Genomic DNA, 16707 nt, shown 5'->3' on the forward strand with positions numbered 1-16707 from the left:
TAGGGTTAAAGAAAGAAGCCATCTCCATAGCATGAAAGTGTGAGGTGAAGTGGCAAGTGCTGATGTAGGAGCTGCTGCAATTTTGTCCAGAAGACTAGCTAAGATCGTTTATAAATGTAGCTACATTAAACAGTAGGTCTTCAGTGTAGACGAAACAGCCTTACATTGAAAAATATGCCATCTAGGACTTTCATAGCTACAGAGGAGAAGTCAACACCTGACTTCAAAGCTTCAAAGGATAGGCTGACTCTTCTTTTAGTGGCCAATGCAGCTGGTGAGTTCATGATGAAGCCAATGCTCATTTAGCATTCAAAAAATCCTAGGGCCCTTAAACGGTATGCTAAATTTTATCTGCTTCTGCTCTATAAATGAAACAAACAAAGCCTGGATGACAGCACATCTACTTACAGCATGGTTTGTGGAGTATCTTCAGCCCCCTGTTGAGACCTACTGCTCAGGGTAAAAGATTTCTTTCAACATATTACCACTCATTGACAATGTACCTGGTCACTCAAGAACTTTGATGAAGATGTGTAGTGCGATAATGTTGTTTTCATGCCTGCTAACACAATATCCATTCTGTTATTATCCTTATGGATCAAGGAGTAATCTCAGATCTTATTCTTTAAAGAATATATTTTATAAGGCTATAACTGCCATAGATAGTGATTCCTCTGATGGATCAGGGCAAATTCAATTGGAACCTTTCTGGAAAGGATTCACAATTCTAGACGCCATTAAGAACATTCATGATCCGTGGAAGGAAGTAAAAATATCAACATGAACAGGAGTTTGAAAGAAGGTGATTTTAGCCCTCATGGGTGACTTTGAGGAGCTCAAGACTTTGGTGGAGGGAGTAATTGTAGATGTGGTAGAAATAGCAAGAGAATTAGAAGTGGGGCCTAAGATGAGTTTGAATTGTTGCAATCTCATGATAAAACTTGAATAGATAAGGAGTTGCTTCTTATGGATGAACAGAGAAAGAAGTTTCCTGAGATGGAATTTACTCTTCTTGAAGATGCTGTGAACCTTGTTGAAATGACAACAAAGAATTTAGAATATATATAAAATGTATTAGTTGATAAAGGAGTGGCAGGATTTGAGAGGATGGAGCCCAATTTTGAAAGAGGTTTTACTGTGAGTAAATGCTATTAAACAGCATTGCATGCTACAGATAAATCTTCATGAAAGCAAGAGTCAGTAGATGTGGCAAACTTTATTGTTGTCTTATTTTAATAACTTTCCACAGCCACCCCAGCCTTCAGCAACCACCACCCCGATCAGTCAGGAACCATTAACATCAAGGGAATACCCTCCACCAGCAAAAAGACAATGACCAGCTAAGGCTCAGATGATTGTTAGCATCTTTTATCAATAAAGTGATTTTAGTTAAGGTGTATACATTTTTTTATAATAATATAATATAATGCTGTTGGGTACTCAATAGGCCGTAGCATAGTAGGAACATAATTTTGGATGCACTAGGAAACCAAAAAGTTTATGTGACTATCTTTTTTGCAGTGACCTGGAACTCAACCTGCAATATCCCTGAGGTATACCTGTATATTGAATATATATATAGGTATACATTCAGGGGTATAGGCATGCTTGTATATACTTACACGTGTATATAGGTATGCCTGTATATACTTATACCTAAAGCAGTAATAACAACAGTAATAAAAGTACCAAGCACTGAGCACTGAACTAGGCACTGTGCACACACAATCTCATTTTATCCTCACCATTCAACACGGTAGATATTATTACTTCAGTTTTACAGGCTGGAAAATTGAGGCTTAGATACACAAAAAGAAAGTAGCAGAACAAGAATTTGCACCCAGGTTTGTCTAATTCCAAAGCTCAGTCTTTCAAACACTGTACAACCTTCTATTACAAGTTAGCCTACCCACTGCATGGTTGTGAGAGTGTGTCCAAAGTATCAGAAAGGGAGAACTGCCTGTGTGTCCCTCATTCTCAGGAGACAAAGCCTGGTTAGGGGGCACAATAACCATGGGTTGGGGTGACCTGTGGAAGGGCTGGCTTCGAGAAAGGGACAACTTCTAGGTATCTTCTTCCCCACCTCATATTTTTGCTGCCCAAGTGTTTCAGGAATCCAAGAGAATAATTACAGGGCTGTTATAGCGCTAGACCTCATGTTGGATTACTACTGAATATAGTGAATCTTTTACAAAAGATTTCACTTAGAACAGTTTTACCAGCTCACCATTCTTCACAATCTCTTCTAGTCTTTGTCTTATCTTGGCATGAGAATTTTAATATATCTGTAGCAATAGTAATCACAGAGGTATTAACAAATCGGATGTGTTTTCATGTGTTTTAACTTTGAAGACATGGTGGTTTATGGAAGTCATGTTCAGTGGAAGCTTTTCATTTTCTTTTTTTTTTTTCTTAAACCAACATAACTAGTGCCATGAGTGATGTACTTTATACTCATGATACATATGATAAAGTTTTTCCTGGATTCTCTCTTCCGTGTTGACTAGTTTATGGACTTTAAATGTCCATTTCCGTTTTTAAAAACACAGCCACAGCAGCAAGGGTTCAGCTCTCTGCATAATAGTCGCTGATGTAAGGGCAGCAAGAAGTTTGAATCGAGGTCAGCAAGATTAGGTTGTGGCAGATTGATGTTGACCTGGTGTTGACTCACGTCCTCATTAGTGGGGATGGTAAACAACAAGCTAATTAAATTCTCTAGAAGAAGGCAAATGGGATGGGAAGAACAGAAGAAATTATGTAAAAGGTTTTGGAAAGCATGCCACTTTTATTCATATCAAAAACGTGAGTAGATGGCACAAAGGTGGTGTGCTTTGAGCTATGATGCCAATGGAAGGCTTGTGGTTAATAGAAAGCTAGTATTTAAATGTGATGATAGCAGGGATAGAATAAAACCAGGGCAGCCTTGACTTTATATTTGAGAGAAAACACAAAATATGATGCCGGGACTGTTCTTGTGGTTCACTTCATGTTCCTTCACTTTTGTGCTGTGCTTCAATTATATAATTGTAATTGTGTCCTAATTGCGGGCACTTGTACTGCCTGATTTTAGTCAGGTGCCTCGACTAAAGTGTGTTGCTGTCAAAGGAGTACATATCATTTGTGATTTCTCCTGTTCTATAATCTACTCCCTTCGCTACACAATCACAAGGACTATTAGTACTAATCCATAAAATTTATTATGCACCTGCTATTCATGGCACTGTGCTAAGCATGTTCCAGGGATTATTGCTCTCAATCCTTACCACAGCATTGTATTACCCATGTTACAGATGGAGAAACTGAAGCTTAAAGACAAATTGCTCAAGGTCACATAGTTAGTAAGTGTTTTAACTGGGTCTTGGGCACATGAATGCCTGATTCCCAAACCCTCACATTTCACTACTATGTAACACTACGGATGGAATTACAGCAATCCAGTCATATTCTCTCTGGCCCTCTGCTTATCTTATGATCAGTAGCAAACACCTGTAGTGTGATATATGTATGTGTATTCTGCAGCTAATCTCACCTTTCTCTTTTGGGAAGTCTTCCTTGAGACCCTAAAATGACTTTCCGCTCTCTTTTCATTTCATTCTGCTTACTTGACACTACTTCACACAATTAATTATATGTCCTATATAAAAATCCATAGCAATCCAGCCCAGTTGTGTTGAAAAACACATTACTGAGGATCACATATTAAAAACTACTATAAAGTGAGTACAGTGTTTCTTGTGTACCTACATCTTATTCCCTCAATAAAAATTGGAGAGTCCTTCATGGCAGGGAATGTCTTATTGTATTGTCTTCTATCTTGCAGTTTTATCCTCTTAAACATAGAAGATTCTCAAAAAATAGGCTTATTGATTGAGAGTTAACAGGGTTATCCTATAACTTGGGAATTACCCTATAACTTGGCCGGTAATACTTGGATCAAAATATTTGCTCGTTTTTATTAGTATTTTCTGTTTGTGTCTAACAATATAAAGCAAATTCTTTATCTTCTTGCTTATTTTACAGTTTTGGTTTACTGATATTCATATTTTGTATTTAAATGTATTAAATCTCTTTTGTGGAAACATTTTTGTGATTATCTAATTTTCTTTGTTACAGGTTTTGATTTCACTTTTCCCCTTCTATCTCCCTCATTCTCTGTATTTACAGAGCTTTCTGCATATGCACAGGGCACACATTTCTAGATTAAGTTTCTTTCCCTGGGTGGACAGCTCTCAAGTAAATTACCCGAGAAGCCCACCCCTGACCTGACAGAGAAGCCAGAATAGCTAATAACTAAAACACACAACATTGAGAAACCTTTATTTTCATGGTAATTTTTATTTTAAGGATAATTGTTTATTTGCTTAATTGGTTCTGCATGAGATCCTTTTGCTCTGTATCCTTGGCATGTTGTCACTTCAAGATTTTTAGTTTTTCGTGGAAGGAAAGGGGGAACAATTAAATATGAAAGGTGAAAAATTATAACCACGAGGGACAGCTGGAGTTTATCTGATGTGACAATTCCTTTTCCTGCTACAGATTTTTTGCACCTCTGCAGGGAATAAAGCAAATATGTGACTATGACAGGAATATTCTATTTTGTATAAATTTTTATCATTGAAATGTAATTATTTCATTTATTGTAGGAATGAAGAATGCATATGATTTCAGTTCTGGCCTACATATAGAATCCTTCATAATGCCTTTTCTTGATGTCCATTTGTTTTTTAAAGAATGTGCTATTCACAGTGTTACTTCTCAGGGCCTTTGGGCTTCATTAATTGAATTTTTCCACTTCACTATTCATTAAGTTGATATCCAAATATTTTGAACACTTTTCATATGAAATATGACCTCACTGGATCTCCAAATTAACTTTCATTATTATAATCCTGTTCTCTTCATTTTTAATTTATTTCTAATTTATTGTTTTATATCAAGTTCTTCTCTTTCCATTTTGGTTATTTTAGATGATGATGTTCATTTGTAAATGAACTTTTATTAGGTTTCAGCCTTGTCATTTGGAGCTTCATTTCTTTTGTGCTCTTGTGTATGTAACTGATTGGAATCTTTGATCATTTGCTGTTAGTTTTCCATGTTCACTAATTGAACGAAAAAGAAGAAGCAAAGAAAGGCTCAGAGAAGAGAGGATAATGGAGTCAAAGTTCTCATTAGAGAGAAATAGGTTAAGAAAAGGGGTTCTATTTTCATTCTTATAGTGGAGATTTTCTTTTTTCAGAGTACGAAGAAGATTTTGAAGTAGATGAGGAGAAACAAGGTGAAAAAGCTAATGAAGAAGGACAGGCCGATGTTCAAATGAATGGAATACCACAGTCACCTTTGGATGATAAAAGAGATAATTTAGACCCTGAAAAACAGAATGAAACCTCATCACAGAAGGCACCAGATGCCCATGACAATGTGAAAGATGAGAATGATGGATGCTCTGAGAGTGAACTGGAAGAGGATAAACAAGGCGAGTTGTTCAGCTTATCATGTAACATAGGCTGTTTATTGAGTGTGTTTACTACTTTTCTTTGTTTTCTATTTAATGAAATAATCCTCTTTTTTTCTCTTGAATATATATATATATATATATATATATATATATTTAACTTTTAAATAAGGGATACATGAGGTTTGTTACACAGATAAACTTATGTCATGGGGGTTCGTCGTACACATTATTTCATCACCTAGGTATTAAACCTAGCACACATTAGTTATTTTTCCTGATCCTCTTTCTCCTCCCATGCTCCACCCTTCAATAGGCCCCAGTGTTTGTTGTTCCCCACTATGTGTCCATGTGTTCTCATCATTTAGCTCCCACTTTTGAGAGCATGAGGTAATTTGTTACCTTCGTACTTTATTAATGCAGCTTCAAAAATCTAATGAAAGAGGACGTAAAACAAATGTGTCTGTAACTATTTTAGAATGTAAAGGAATCTTAAAAAGGACATTTATGACTATAGCCATATCCTATCAGTGTTCCAATTACATTGCAAATGTAACAAATTGTTTGGAAGGAAAAAGTTAAAAATTTCCTATTTCCATAGTTCAGTGTATTTTTCCACTACATAAACTTACATACCAATATTTATGTAATTTTTTACAAATATGTGAACATATAATTCATGTTACTCTTGAAATTTTTTTTTAGTTTATTCACATATATTAAGTATCCCAAGAAGTCAATACATGTATGAATAACTTATTATTGCTAATAACAATATGAATGTTTATGGTATGCCAATTTATTGTTTTGTGTACTGATATTTCTGTATCTTTAGGCCATATTTCCTTAAGTATTTGCTTATGTTTAATTTTAGTAAATCCTGGCAGACTGCTTTCTGAAAAGGTCATATAATTCACATTCCTAACAAGGATATAAGAGAAAGCCTGTTTTGTGATACACCCACTCACTGGATTTTATTAATCTTATTTCTGTTAATCTTATGGGCAAAAAAATACTAGCTTCTTGTTTTAGTTTTTATTACCCTAACTTCTGGTGGGTTGAGCATCTTTCCTAATATTCATTGTCCATTTATATTTCCTATTCTGTGAATATATTGCTTGCTTTACCCATTTTTCTATTGGATATTATGGTTATTGAGGGGCTCTTTATTAGGCATAGTTTATCACATGCTATCATGCTTTCATTTAATTTTTTTTGTTTCATTAATATTTGGTCATTCAGAACTTTTTGATTTTTATTACTCTAATCTATTAATCTTGTTTGTTATTGTTTATCAGTTTCTTTTCTAATTAAAAAGCCTTCTCCTAATCCAAAGGTTAGGGACACATTCCCAAATTTTCATCCATTTTCATTGTTTAATTTTGATTCAGATACTTAATCCCTATGAAATTTATGAGCTTTTTTAAACGACTTGAGGTAAAGATTCTTTTCAATACAAGACCATAAAATTCATGTAATAAATAATACTAAATTTCACTTTTAGCATAAGTTGAATCAATCATTTTCACACATACCTCAGCATTTCAGAAATACAAGAAAGTATAATTTTAATAATTGGTAAGATGGGAGAAAGAGAGAAAGCTACATATAAGAAAATATGTAGGCCAGGCGCGGTGGCTCAAGCCTGGAATCCCAGCACTTTGGGAGGCCGAGATGGGCGGATCACGAGGTCAGGAGATCGAGATGATCCTGGCTAACATGGTGAAACCCCGTCTCTACTAAAAAAATTAAAAAAACTAGCCGGGCGAGGTGGCGGGCGCCTGTAGTCCCAGCTACCCGGGAGGCTGAGGCAGGAGAATGGTGTAAATCCGGGAGGCGGAGCTTGCAGTGAGCTGAGAACCAGCCACTGCACTCCAGCCCAGGCGACAGAGCGAGAATCCGTCTCAAAAAAAAAAAAAAAAAAGAAAGAAAGAAAGAAAGAAAGAAAGAAAGAAAGAAAGAAAGAAAATATGTAGAAAACAGCAATCAGTAGACTTTCATGGTAAAAGAAAGAGAAATAAAAAAATTCTAAGTTAGAAAAGAAAATACAAGAGGAGTAGAGAATGTTGGAGAGGATCGAAACACCAGTGGCAGACTACAGCATAATGAGCAATGTTCTCACTAAATGTTAGGAGTTTGGAAACTCAACAGATGTTCAGAAGATAGATACAGGAGATGAGGCAAAATGTCTGACTCTTTTTTGGTTCCATATGAATTTTAAAATAGGTTTTTCTAGTTCTGTGAAAAATCTCAATGTTAGTTTAATAGAAACAGCATTGAATGTATAGAAAACTGTTTTGGGAAGTATGGCCATTTAAATAATATTGATTCTTCGTATCCATGAGCATGGAATGTTTTTCCATTTGTTTTTGTCATCTTTGATTTCCTTGAGCAAAGTTTTGTGGTTCTCCTTGTAAAGATCTTTCACCTCCCTTGTTAACTGTATTCCTAGGTATTTGATTTGATTTTATTTTTGTGGCAATTGTGAATGGGACTGCATTTTTTATCTGACTCTTGGCTTGAGTGTTGTTGTATAGGAATGTTAGTGATTTTTGCTTATTGATTTTGTATCGTGAGACTTTGCTGAAGTTATTTATCAGCCTAAGGGGCTTTTGGTCCAAGACTGTGGGGTTTTCTAGATATAGGGTCATGTTGTCTGCCAAACAGGGATAGTTTGACTTCGTCTCTTCCTATTTGGACGCCCTTTATTTCTTTCTCTTGCCTGATTGCCCTGAGTGGGGCTTCCAATACCATGTTGAATAGAAATTGTGAGATAAGGCATCCTTGTCTTGTGCTGGTTTTCAAGCGGAATGCTTCCAGCATGTGCCCAATCAGTATGATGTTGGCTGTGAGTTTGTCAAAGATGGCTCTTATTATTTTGAGTTATGTTCCTTCAATTCCTAGCTCATTGAGAATTTCTAACATGAAGGGGTATTGAATTTTATCAAAAACTTTTTCTGCATCTATTAGGATAATCATGTGGGTTTTGTCTTTAATTCTGCTTATGTGATGAATCACATTTATTGATTTGCATATGTCGAACCAACATTGCATCCCAGGTATACAGCCTACTTGATCATGGTGAATAAGCTTTTTGGTGTGCTGCTGGATTTGATTTGCCAGTATTTGGTGAGGATCTTTGCACTGATGTTCATCAAGGATATTGGCCTGAAGTTTCCTTTTTTGATGTTGTGTCTGTGTCAGGTTTTGATATCAGGATGATGCTGGCCTCAGAGAATGAGTTAGGGAGGAGTCCCTCGTCCTTGAAATGTTTGGAATAGTTTCAGTAGGAATAGTACCAGCTGTTCTTTATACATCTAGTCGAAATCAGTTATAAATCCATCTGGTCCTTGGTTTTTTTGATTGATAGGCTATTACTAACTCAATTTCAGAGCTTATTATTGGTCTTTTCAGGGATTCATTTTCTTCCTGTTTCATTCTTGAGAGGGTGTGTGTCCAGGAATTTATCCATTTCTTTTGGATTTTCTAGTTTATGTGCATAGAGGTGTTCATATTATTCTCTGATAGTTGTTTGTATTTCTGTGGGGTCAGTGGTAACATCCCCCTCATAGTTTCTGATTGTATTTATTTGAATCTTGTCTTCTTTTTTATTAGTCTAACTAGTGGTCTGTTTCATTAACTAAAAGAAACTAGCTCCAGAATTTGTTGATCTTTTGAATTATCTTTCATGTCTCACTTTCTTTCAGTTCAGGCCTGATTTTGATTATCTGTTGTCTTCTGCTAGCTTAGAGATTTGTTTGCTGATGGTTCTCCAGTTCTTTTAGTTGTGATGTTAGGTTATTAACTTGAGATCTTTCTAACTTCTTGACGTGGGCATTTAGTGCTATCAATTTCCCTCTCAATACTCTCCTTAGCTGTGTTCCAGAGATTCTACTATGTTGTGTCTTTATTCTCTACTCAAATGTCATTCTGGGGCAAATTATTCAATTTCCATGTAATTATATGGTTTTGAGTACATTTCTTAGTTTGATTTCTAATTTGATTGTGCTGTGGTCTGAGAGTATTTTTTTTATGATTTCAGTTCTTTTTCATTTGCTGAGGAATGTTTTACTTCTGATAATGTGATTGATTTTAGAGTATGTGCCATATGGCAATAAGAAGAATGTATATTCTGTTGTTTTTGGGTGGAGAATTCTGTAGTAGTCTACAAGGTCTATTTCAACCAGTGCTGAGGTCAGGTCCTGAATATCTTTGTTAATGTTCTATCTCAATGATCTGTGTAATATTGCCAGTGTGGTGTTAAAGTATAAGTGAGAGACTTTAACACCACACTGGCACCATTGCACAGTTACCTTCACATTATTATTACGTGGGAGTCTAGGTCTCTTTAAAGGTCTCTAAGAACTTGCTTTACTTTATGAATCTGGGTGCTCCTGTGTTGGGGGCATACATATTTAGGATAGTTAGATCTTCTTGTTGAATTGAATCTTTTACCATTATGTCATGTCCCTCTTGGTCTTTTTTTTTTTTTTAATCTGTGTTGGTTTAAAGTCTGTTTTGTTTGGAACTAGAATTGGAGCCACTGCTTTTTTCTATTTTCTATTTGCTTGGTAGATTTTTCTCCATCCCTTTATTTTGAGTCTATGTGTGTCACTGCATGTGAGATGGGTCTCTTGAAAACAGCATAGCAATAGGTCTTGGTTCGTTATCTAGCTTGCCATTCTGTGTCTTTTAACTGGGGCATTTAGCCCATTTGCATTCCAGGTTAGTTGACATGTGTGGATTTGATACTGTCATCAGGATGTTAACTGGTTATTATTTTCCCATTGTTTCTACCTCTGAAATTTTTTTGGTATAAAATCTCAAAATTATGAATTTGAGAAGTATATTAGGATAATATAAAATAAAAGTAAATTAAGTAATCACAAGAGCAAATATTTAGCTTACAGTTCTACTCTTTTCAAAAAAGAATTCAAGCAATCCTATTCTAAAATTTTATGCGCACAAATACAAGGCAATAGAATAAAGAACAAAAATTATTAGACAAAAAGAGAAGATAATTTTGCAAGTGCCAGAGATGGGACTGTGACTAGGCTTGAACTAAAAATGTAATCCCAGGCTTCCTGACAGTCAAGGTAAAGAATAAAGTACAATGGGCAAAATAAGAATGATGTTAATTATCAGTAAATTTTAAAACAACATTTGCCATTATTTTTATTATGTTGAAAGAACTACTCAAGACCAATGGTCAGGCAATGAAATTTTCTTTTTAAGGTTTTGAACCAGGTCTTTTCTGTAATTTATCTTAATACATATATTTTATGTTTCTTAGATTAAATGTGACTAGTACATAAGCTCTTTTGTCAATTTGAATATTAATATTAGAGTTAGGCTTATAATCCTATATGATATAGAGAAAGTTAAATTTTTTTTTTGGAAAAATGATATAATCTAAGTCAATAATTTTGAAGAAATTATCCAAGTGTCTTGAACCTGGAAAAACAGTGAAAATATGTTTGCATATTCAAATAACTAGTTCAAAACACAAAGGACTCTTAATTATTTATTTCTTTAGTACTGGTGGGAAATTATCAAGTTGTTGATTTCATAAAGATTCAGTACACTCTTTGGATATCTTGTAATTGGGGGTACATTTTGTCCTGTATAATCATCTTGCTTTCTGGAATCAAATAGATTTTTCTAAAACAGAATAATTTTTTATGCTCAAACAGAGAAAAAATTAGGCAGTTCTGGGTTCTTCCTTGGAAGGAAAGCTTTAATCATTTAGACCTGTAATTATTGAGTAACTGACAGCAATAGATAAGCTTTAACGTTGAACACTGTTTGCATATAACTAATTGGAATCCTATGTTTGGAAAAGTATCTTATAATTGATAATGCAATAGGTCACATACTAGGCACTCTTTATTAAGACTATTTGAAGTGTTAAGCCCTATGCTAAATATTTTATGTGAATTATCTCAGTTACCTCAAACAACCTTAAAATGCAGACAATTTTCTTTTATCACCATTTTATAAATAAATAAACTTGGAAATGGTGATATTAGGTAATTCCTAAAGTCACACAGTTAGAAACAGTGGAATCAAGATGAAAATGCTACCCAACTTTGGAACCTGCATTTTGGAGAAAAAATAATCAAAATCAGAAAACACCCATTTACCTAAAGCTAAAGCAAATCTCCCCGATAAAAGAGTTGTGTTGCCTTAAAAATATGCATTTTAGATAAATTTATCTTGAGCTCTTCACTTTATCCTAGTCTCTAGCCTTTGTTGTGTTTTTCAAATTTTGTTTTTAAGATGAAGAAAATGGACAGTTTCTATGATCAACTTTTAGCTTTTTCCTCCCTGGATGGACTTCCCTATCTACTCTAAGATGGTTTGCTTAGTTCTAGCACATCTCTCTCTTTTCCCATTACTCTCATCTACATCACCAGTCTTTATTGAGCTCTATATTTTATAAAAACCCATCATTCAATAGTTTAGTTTTCACTCATTGTTTAGGTATGTTAAATTTTACCTTCTAATTTGTTACACAAGTTAGTAACACAAATTAATTATACTGTAAAAGCTAGGACTGTGTGTACTTCTTATTTCTCACAAAGCTGATTTTTTTTTTAACTTTCATGTTCAGGCGTTCATGTGTAGTTTTGTCATATAGATAAATTGCATGTCCTGGAGGTTTGGTGTACAGATTATTTTGTAACCGAGGTAATAAGCATAGTAGCCAATGGGTAGTTTTTTGATCCTCTCCTCTCACTCTCTACCCTCAAGTAGGCCCCAGCATCTATTGTTCCCTTCTTTGTAGCCATATGTACGCAAAGTTTAGCTCCTACTTTAAGTGAGAATATGTAGTATTTGGTTTTCTGTTCCTGTGTTAGCTAACTCAGAATAATGGCCTCCAGCTCCATCCATGTTGCTGCAAAAGGCATGATCTCATGGCTGCATAGTATTCTATGTAATGGAATAGTATGGCTGCATAGTATTTTTTATGGGTCTATAGTATTCCATAGTGTATATGTAACACATTTTTTAAAATCCAGTCTACTGTTGATGGCATTTAGATTTATTCCATGTCTTTGCTCTTGTAAATAGTGCTGCAGTGGACATATGTATGCATTTGTCTTTATGGTAGAATAATTTATATTTGTTTGGGTATATACTCAATAATGGCATTTACTGGATCAAATGGTAACTGTGTTTTAAGTTCTTTGCAAAAACACCAACTGCTTTCCAAAATGGCTGAACTAATTTACATTACCATCAGCAGTGTATAAGCATCCCTTTTCTCCATGACCTTGCCAGCATCTGTTATTTTTTGATTTTTTAATAATAGTCATTCTGACAGTGTGAGATGGTATCTCATTGTGGTTTTGATTTTGGCATTTATCTAATGATTAGTGAAGTTAAAAGTTTTTTCATATGCTTATTGGTCATGTGCATTTCTCCTTTTTAAAAAAGGAATGTCCTTTGGCCACTTTTTAATGGGGTTATCTTTTTCTTTTAAACTTAAGTTCCTTATTGATTCTCAATATTAGACCTTTGTCAGATGCATAGTTCACAAATATTGCCTCCTGTTCTGTAGATTGTCTGTTTAGTCTGTTGATAGTTTCTTTTGATGTACAGAAACTCTTTAGTTTAATTAGGTCCCATTTGTCATTTTAGTTTATTATTTTTTTTATTTTTTTGAGATGGAGTCTTGCTCTGTGGCCCAGGCTGCAGTGCAGTGGTGGGATCTCGGCTCACTGCAAGCTCTGCCTCCCAGGTTCACCCCATTCTCCTGCCTCAGCCCCTCGAGTAGCTGGACTACAGGCACACACCACCACACCCGGCTAATTTTTTTGCATTTTTCGTAGAGATGGGGTTTCACCGTGTTAGCCAGGATGGTCTCCATCTCCTGACCTCGTGATCCACCCGCCTTGGCCTCCCAAAATGATGGGATTACAGGCGCGAGCCACCACGCCTGGCAATTTTTATTTCAATTGCTTTTGGTGTCTTCATCATGAAATCTTTGTCAGGTTTTATGTCCAGAATGGTATTTTCTAGGTTATATTGTACAGTTTTTATAGTTTTGGGTTTTACTTTTAAGTCTTTAATACATCTTGAGTTGATTTTTGTATATGGTATAAGGAAGAGGTTTAGTTTCAATCTTCTGCGTATTTCTGACATAGCTGATTTCTCGAAGGATATTTTTTAAATATTAAGCAAGTACTTGAATGCTAACACCAATAATACTAAGATGCTTTGGTTTGTGCCATGATACCTAGCTACATTTATGCTTTATGGTTATTGGAATTTTCAATGGAAAAATTATATAATTTGCAACATTGTATAAATACAGAATATATAATATTTTAAATAGATATGCAATGAAAACTATAAGAACATATAGCTGGTTCAAGGATATTGGGAAATTTAAGAGCTAAAATTAAATTGGCTAGCTATTTTCTTTTGTTGTTTCATTAATGATATTATTAAGCTATGCTTTTAAAGGGCTCTTTTGCATGCTTGGTATTTCAAAACAGTGCCGTTCTGAAATCAAATCTCATTGCTGATTATGTTTTTTTTTTACTACATTATCAGACTTTCTTATTTTCCATTCCTTTATTGTGATAACTTGCCTTTGTGTTAGTCAAGGCATAAACATGCCTTTTAGTATGTGGAGTATCAGCATTAGAGATTTTATCCAGCGAACGAGTAGCATGTATTAAAAATGATAATGACATGATGGATTCCTTGGAATACTCTGTTGAAAAGCCAGACTGCATTTCATTTTCAAAAGTGTGAGAGGCATATGTGACCACTGAATCCCAGACACCAGTACATCCTTTTTATTGACGTGATTAAGAATCTTGCTGTTAGTATTTGGATGTATTTCATTTGAACCTGCCTGCACCTGTTCCCAGAGGGCAAACAATTGCCCAGGCTGTCACTCTTGTGACAAGTCGGCCCCATTTGAACTGCCAGCTAACAATTGCGTCGACCCGCCTTGATGAATACACTGTGCTGAGCAGCCCATGAGTGATAGAGTGCTACTGGCTGCAAGCTGACTAAGAGAGGACCCTGGTTTAGGAATGATGTGTGAGACTTCCTATCATTTAAAAAGAACGACAGCTTCCTTTTCTCTGCATTTGTGTTGGCAACCCCAGGCACTAATTCACCAGTTGAAAATATATTGTCATAGATGAATGTTACAAGGTTGAGGGGAAAAGTATCATGTGGCTGAGAATATACTTTTATGGACAGTTTGGATGATAGTGTCCATGAGTAAGAGGTCAACGGGTACAAAGTTACAGTCAGACAGGAAGAATAAGTTCTAGTATTTTACTACACAGTAGAGTGACTATAGCAAATAACAATGTAATATGTATTTCAAGATAGCTGGAAGATTTTGAATGTTATTGCCACAAAGAAATGATGAACGCTTAAAGTGATGCATATGTAATTACCCCAATTTGATCATTATACTATGTGTACATGCATTGAAACATCACGTTGTATCTCATAAATATGTAAAAGAATTATTTGTCAATTATAAATTTAAAAATTAGTAATGAAAAAAAGACTAGCTCCTTTTGAGAAAGATTACGCAGATTGAGATAAAAGTAGAGATAAAGAGACAGAGAAGAGACTTCTCCCAGAATATGAAAAAAAGAAATTAAGACTTGAAGTAATTTTTTTCTAGTAAGAAAGATAATTTCATTTGTGCTATTTTTCAGTCTGTTGAAGAAGTAAACCTTATAAACTTTTGAAGTCTCGGAGTCACAATAATATTCTACTTAATGGACTTACGATTTTAATAATCTCATCCTTAATCTTTCGGCTTCAATATGGGTTTGAAAAGAAGTACAGGGGTGGAGGCTTCTCCTGTGTTGAAATTCTATGTGCTGTGAGATGCACCCTTGGACTTCAGTGTAACGTGTCTGCTTCTTGGATCAGAGAGGATTATGGGAATATTATAGTTGGTTTCTGATTAAAGACTGTAATATGTGTGATTTTTTGCTTGGTCAATCAAACTTAAATGTTTCTTAATGGTAATAATTCCCCAATCCATAGTCACTTTTCAATTGTCGAAGTAGGAAGGCATAACTTCAGGTGAATACTTAAATGTAGAACCATCCTTTAATTCACATGAAAGTATTTTACTATGAAGTGTTTCTCTACAATTTGAATCTGCCTTGTAGAAAACAAAGGCATTACGTAGACACTCAGTGAACTCTTGTGAATGAAGGGCTGATTGACTAGATCAATAGATGAATGAAAATAATGTATGCAGCATAATGAGACACATGATTTGAGTGTATTATAAATATTTTAATAATTTATTTTAATGTTTAGAAAGTGAAATTTAAGATAAATATGGAGAACATTTTATTTTGTTTATTCTCCTCCTACCATATCTGCATTTACCTGTGAATATGTATTCTTACATATACTTATCTCACTGATGATTTGAGACATTTCAACTGATAATAATAACTATCAGTATGAGGGCATATGTTCCCTGTTAAGACTAAAAACCAGTTACTGTTCATGGCTGGAATCTGATAATTTATACTTTCAGTTTCATTAAGCACAGATTCATCCTACAATATTTATTGAGTATAAAGCACTTATCTAATTCGCTATTACTGTACATGAAGATATTGATTGAACTGACATATAATATAAACAGATTTTAATGAACTTATATCATTAAGACAGAACTATTTATACAACTAATAGTAGGATATATAAATTCATGTGTCATGGCTAGTTTGAAGAAAATAAGATCAGCACATATGCAGATTTTGCTGTGAACTCTTGCACTAAGGAATAGGAAGGAGAGAATTGGTTGGTATTAGAGTTGAAAAGCTTATTGGATCCCCTGGGTTGGGATCCATTGTTATGTCACTGAGATCATTTAAATTTTTAATTTAATTTACTCATTTTAGTTTGTGAACTTAAACTGCAGTTTCTGTATGTGCTTTCAGCTAATAAACCAAAAACAAAGTAGTTAAAATCAGGATACTAATTAAGGAAATGGTGAATTTAAACTGGTAAAATTATGCTCCTTGCCAGCAGGTGAGAAAGTGATTGAAAACTGAGGTCAGGTCTTGTCACTGGTTTAAAACAATTTGGCTACTGATTGCAATAAGAGTGTGGCAATAGTTTCTGAGAGAGTTATCCACAGTCACTGTTAGAGTGAACCAATATCTTTATGAACATGTGCAGTGGATCTATTGCCCTCATGTGAAAGGAGGTGGGTAATTAGTCAATCTCTGTTTTGAGTATGT

At 34.8% G+C, this 16707-nt stretch overlaps 1 protein-coding gene across 1 annotated transcript in view; it reads left to right on the forward strand.

Annotated features, from left to right (window-relative positions):
- The window catches only part of ERICH3 (glutamate rich 3), a 115996-nt gene that overhangs the window by 72664 nt on the left and 26625 nt on the right, over window positions 1-16707 (forward strand). The window contains exon 11 of the mRNA XM_023207581.2: window positions 5237-5473. Coding sequence (XP_023063349.1) covers window positions 5237-5473 — 237 coding nt within the window. The remainder of the gene's footprint in view (window positions 1-5236; window positions 5474-16707) is intronic.

The sequence above is a fragment of the Piliocolobus tephrosceles genome, chromosome 1, assembly GCF_002776525.5.
Source record: "Piliocolobus tephrosceles isolate RC106 chromosome 1, ASM277652v3, whole genome shotgun sequence".
NCBI lineage: Eukaryota > Metazoa > Chordata > Mammalia > Primates > Cercopithecidae > Piliocolobus > Piliocolobus tephrosceles.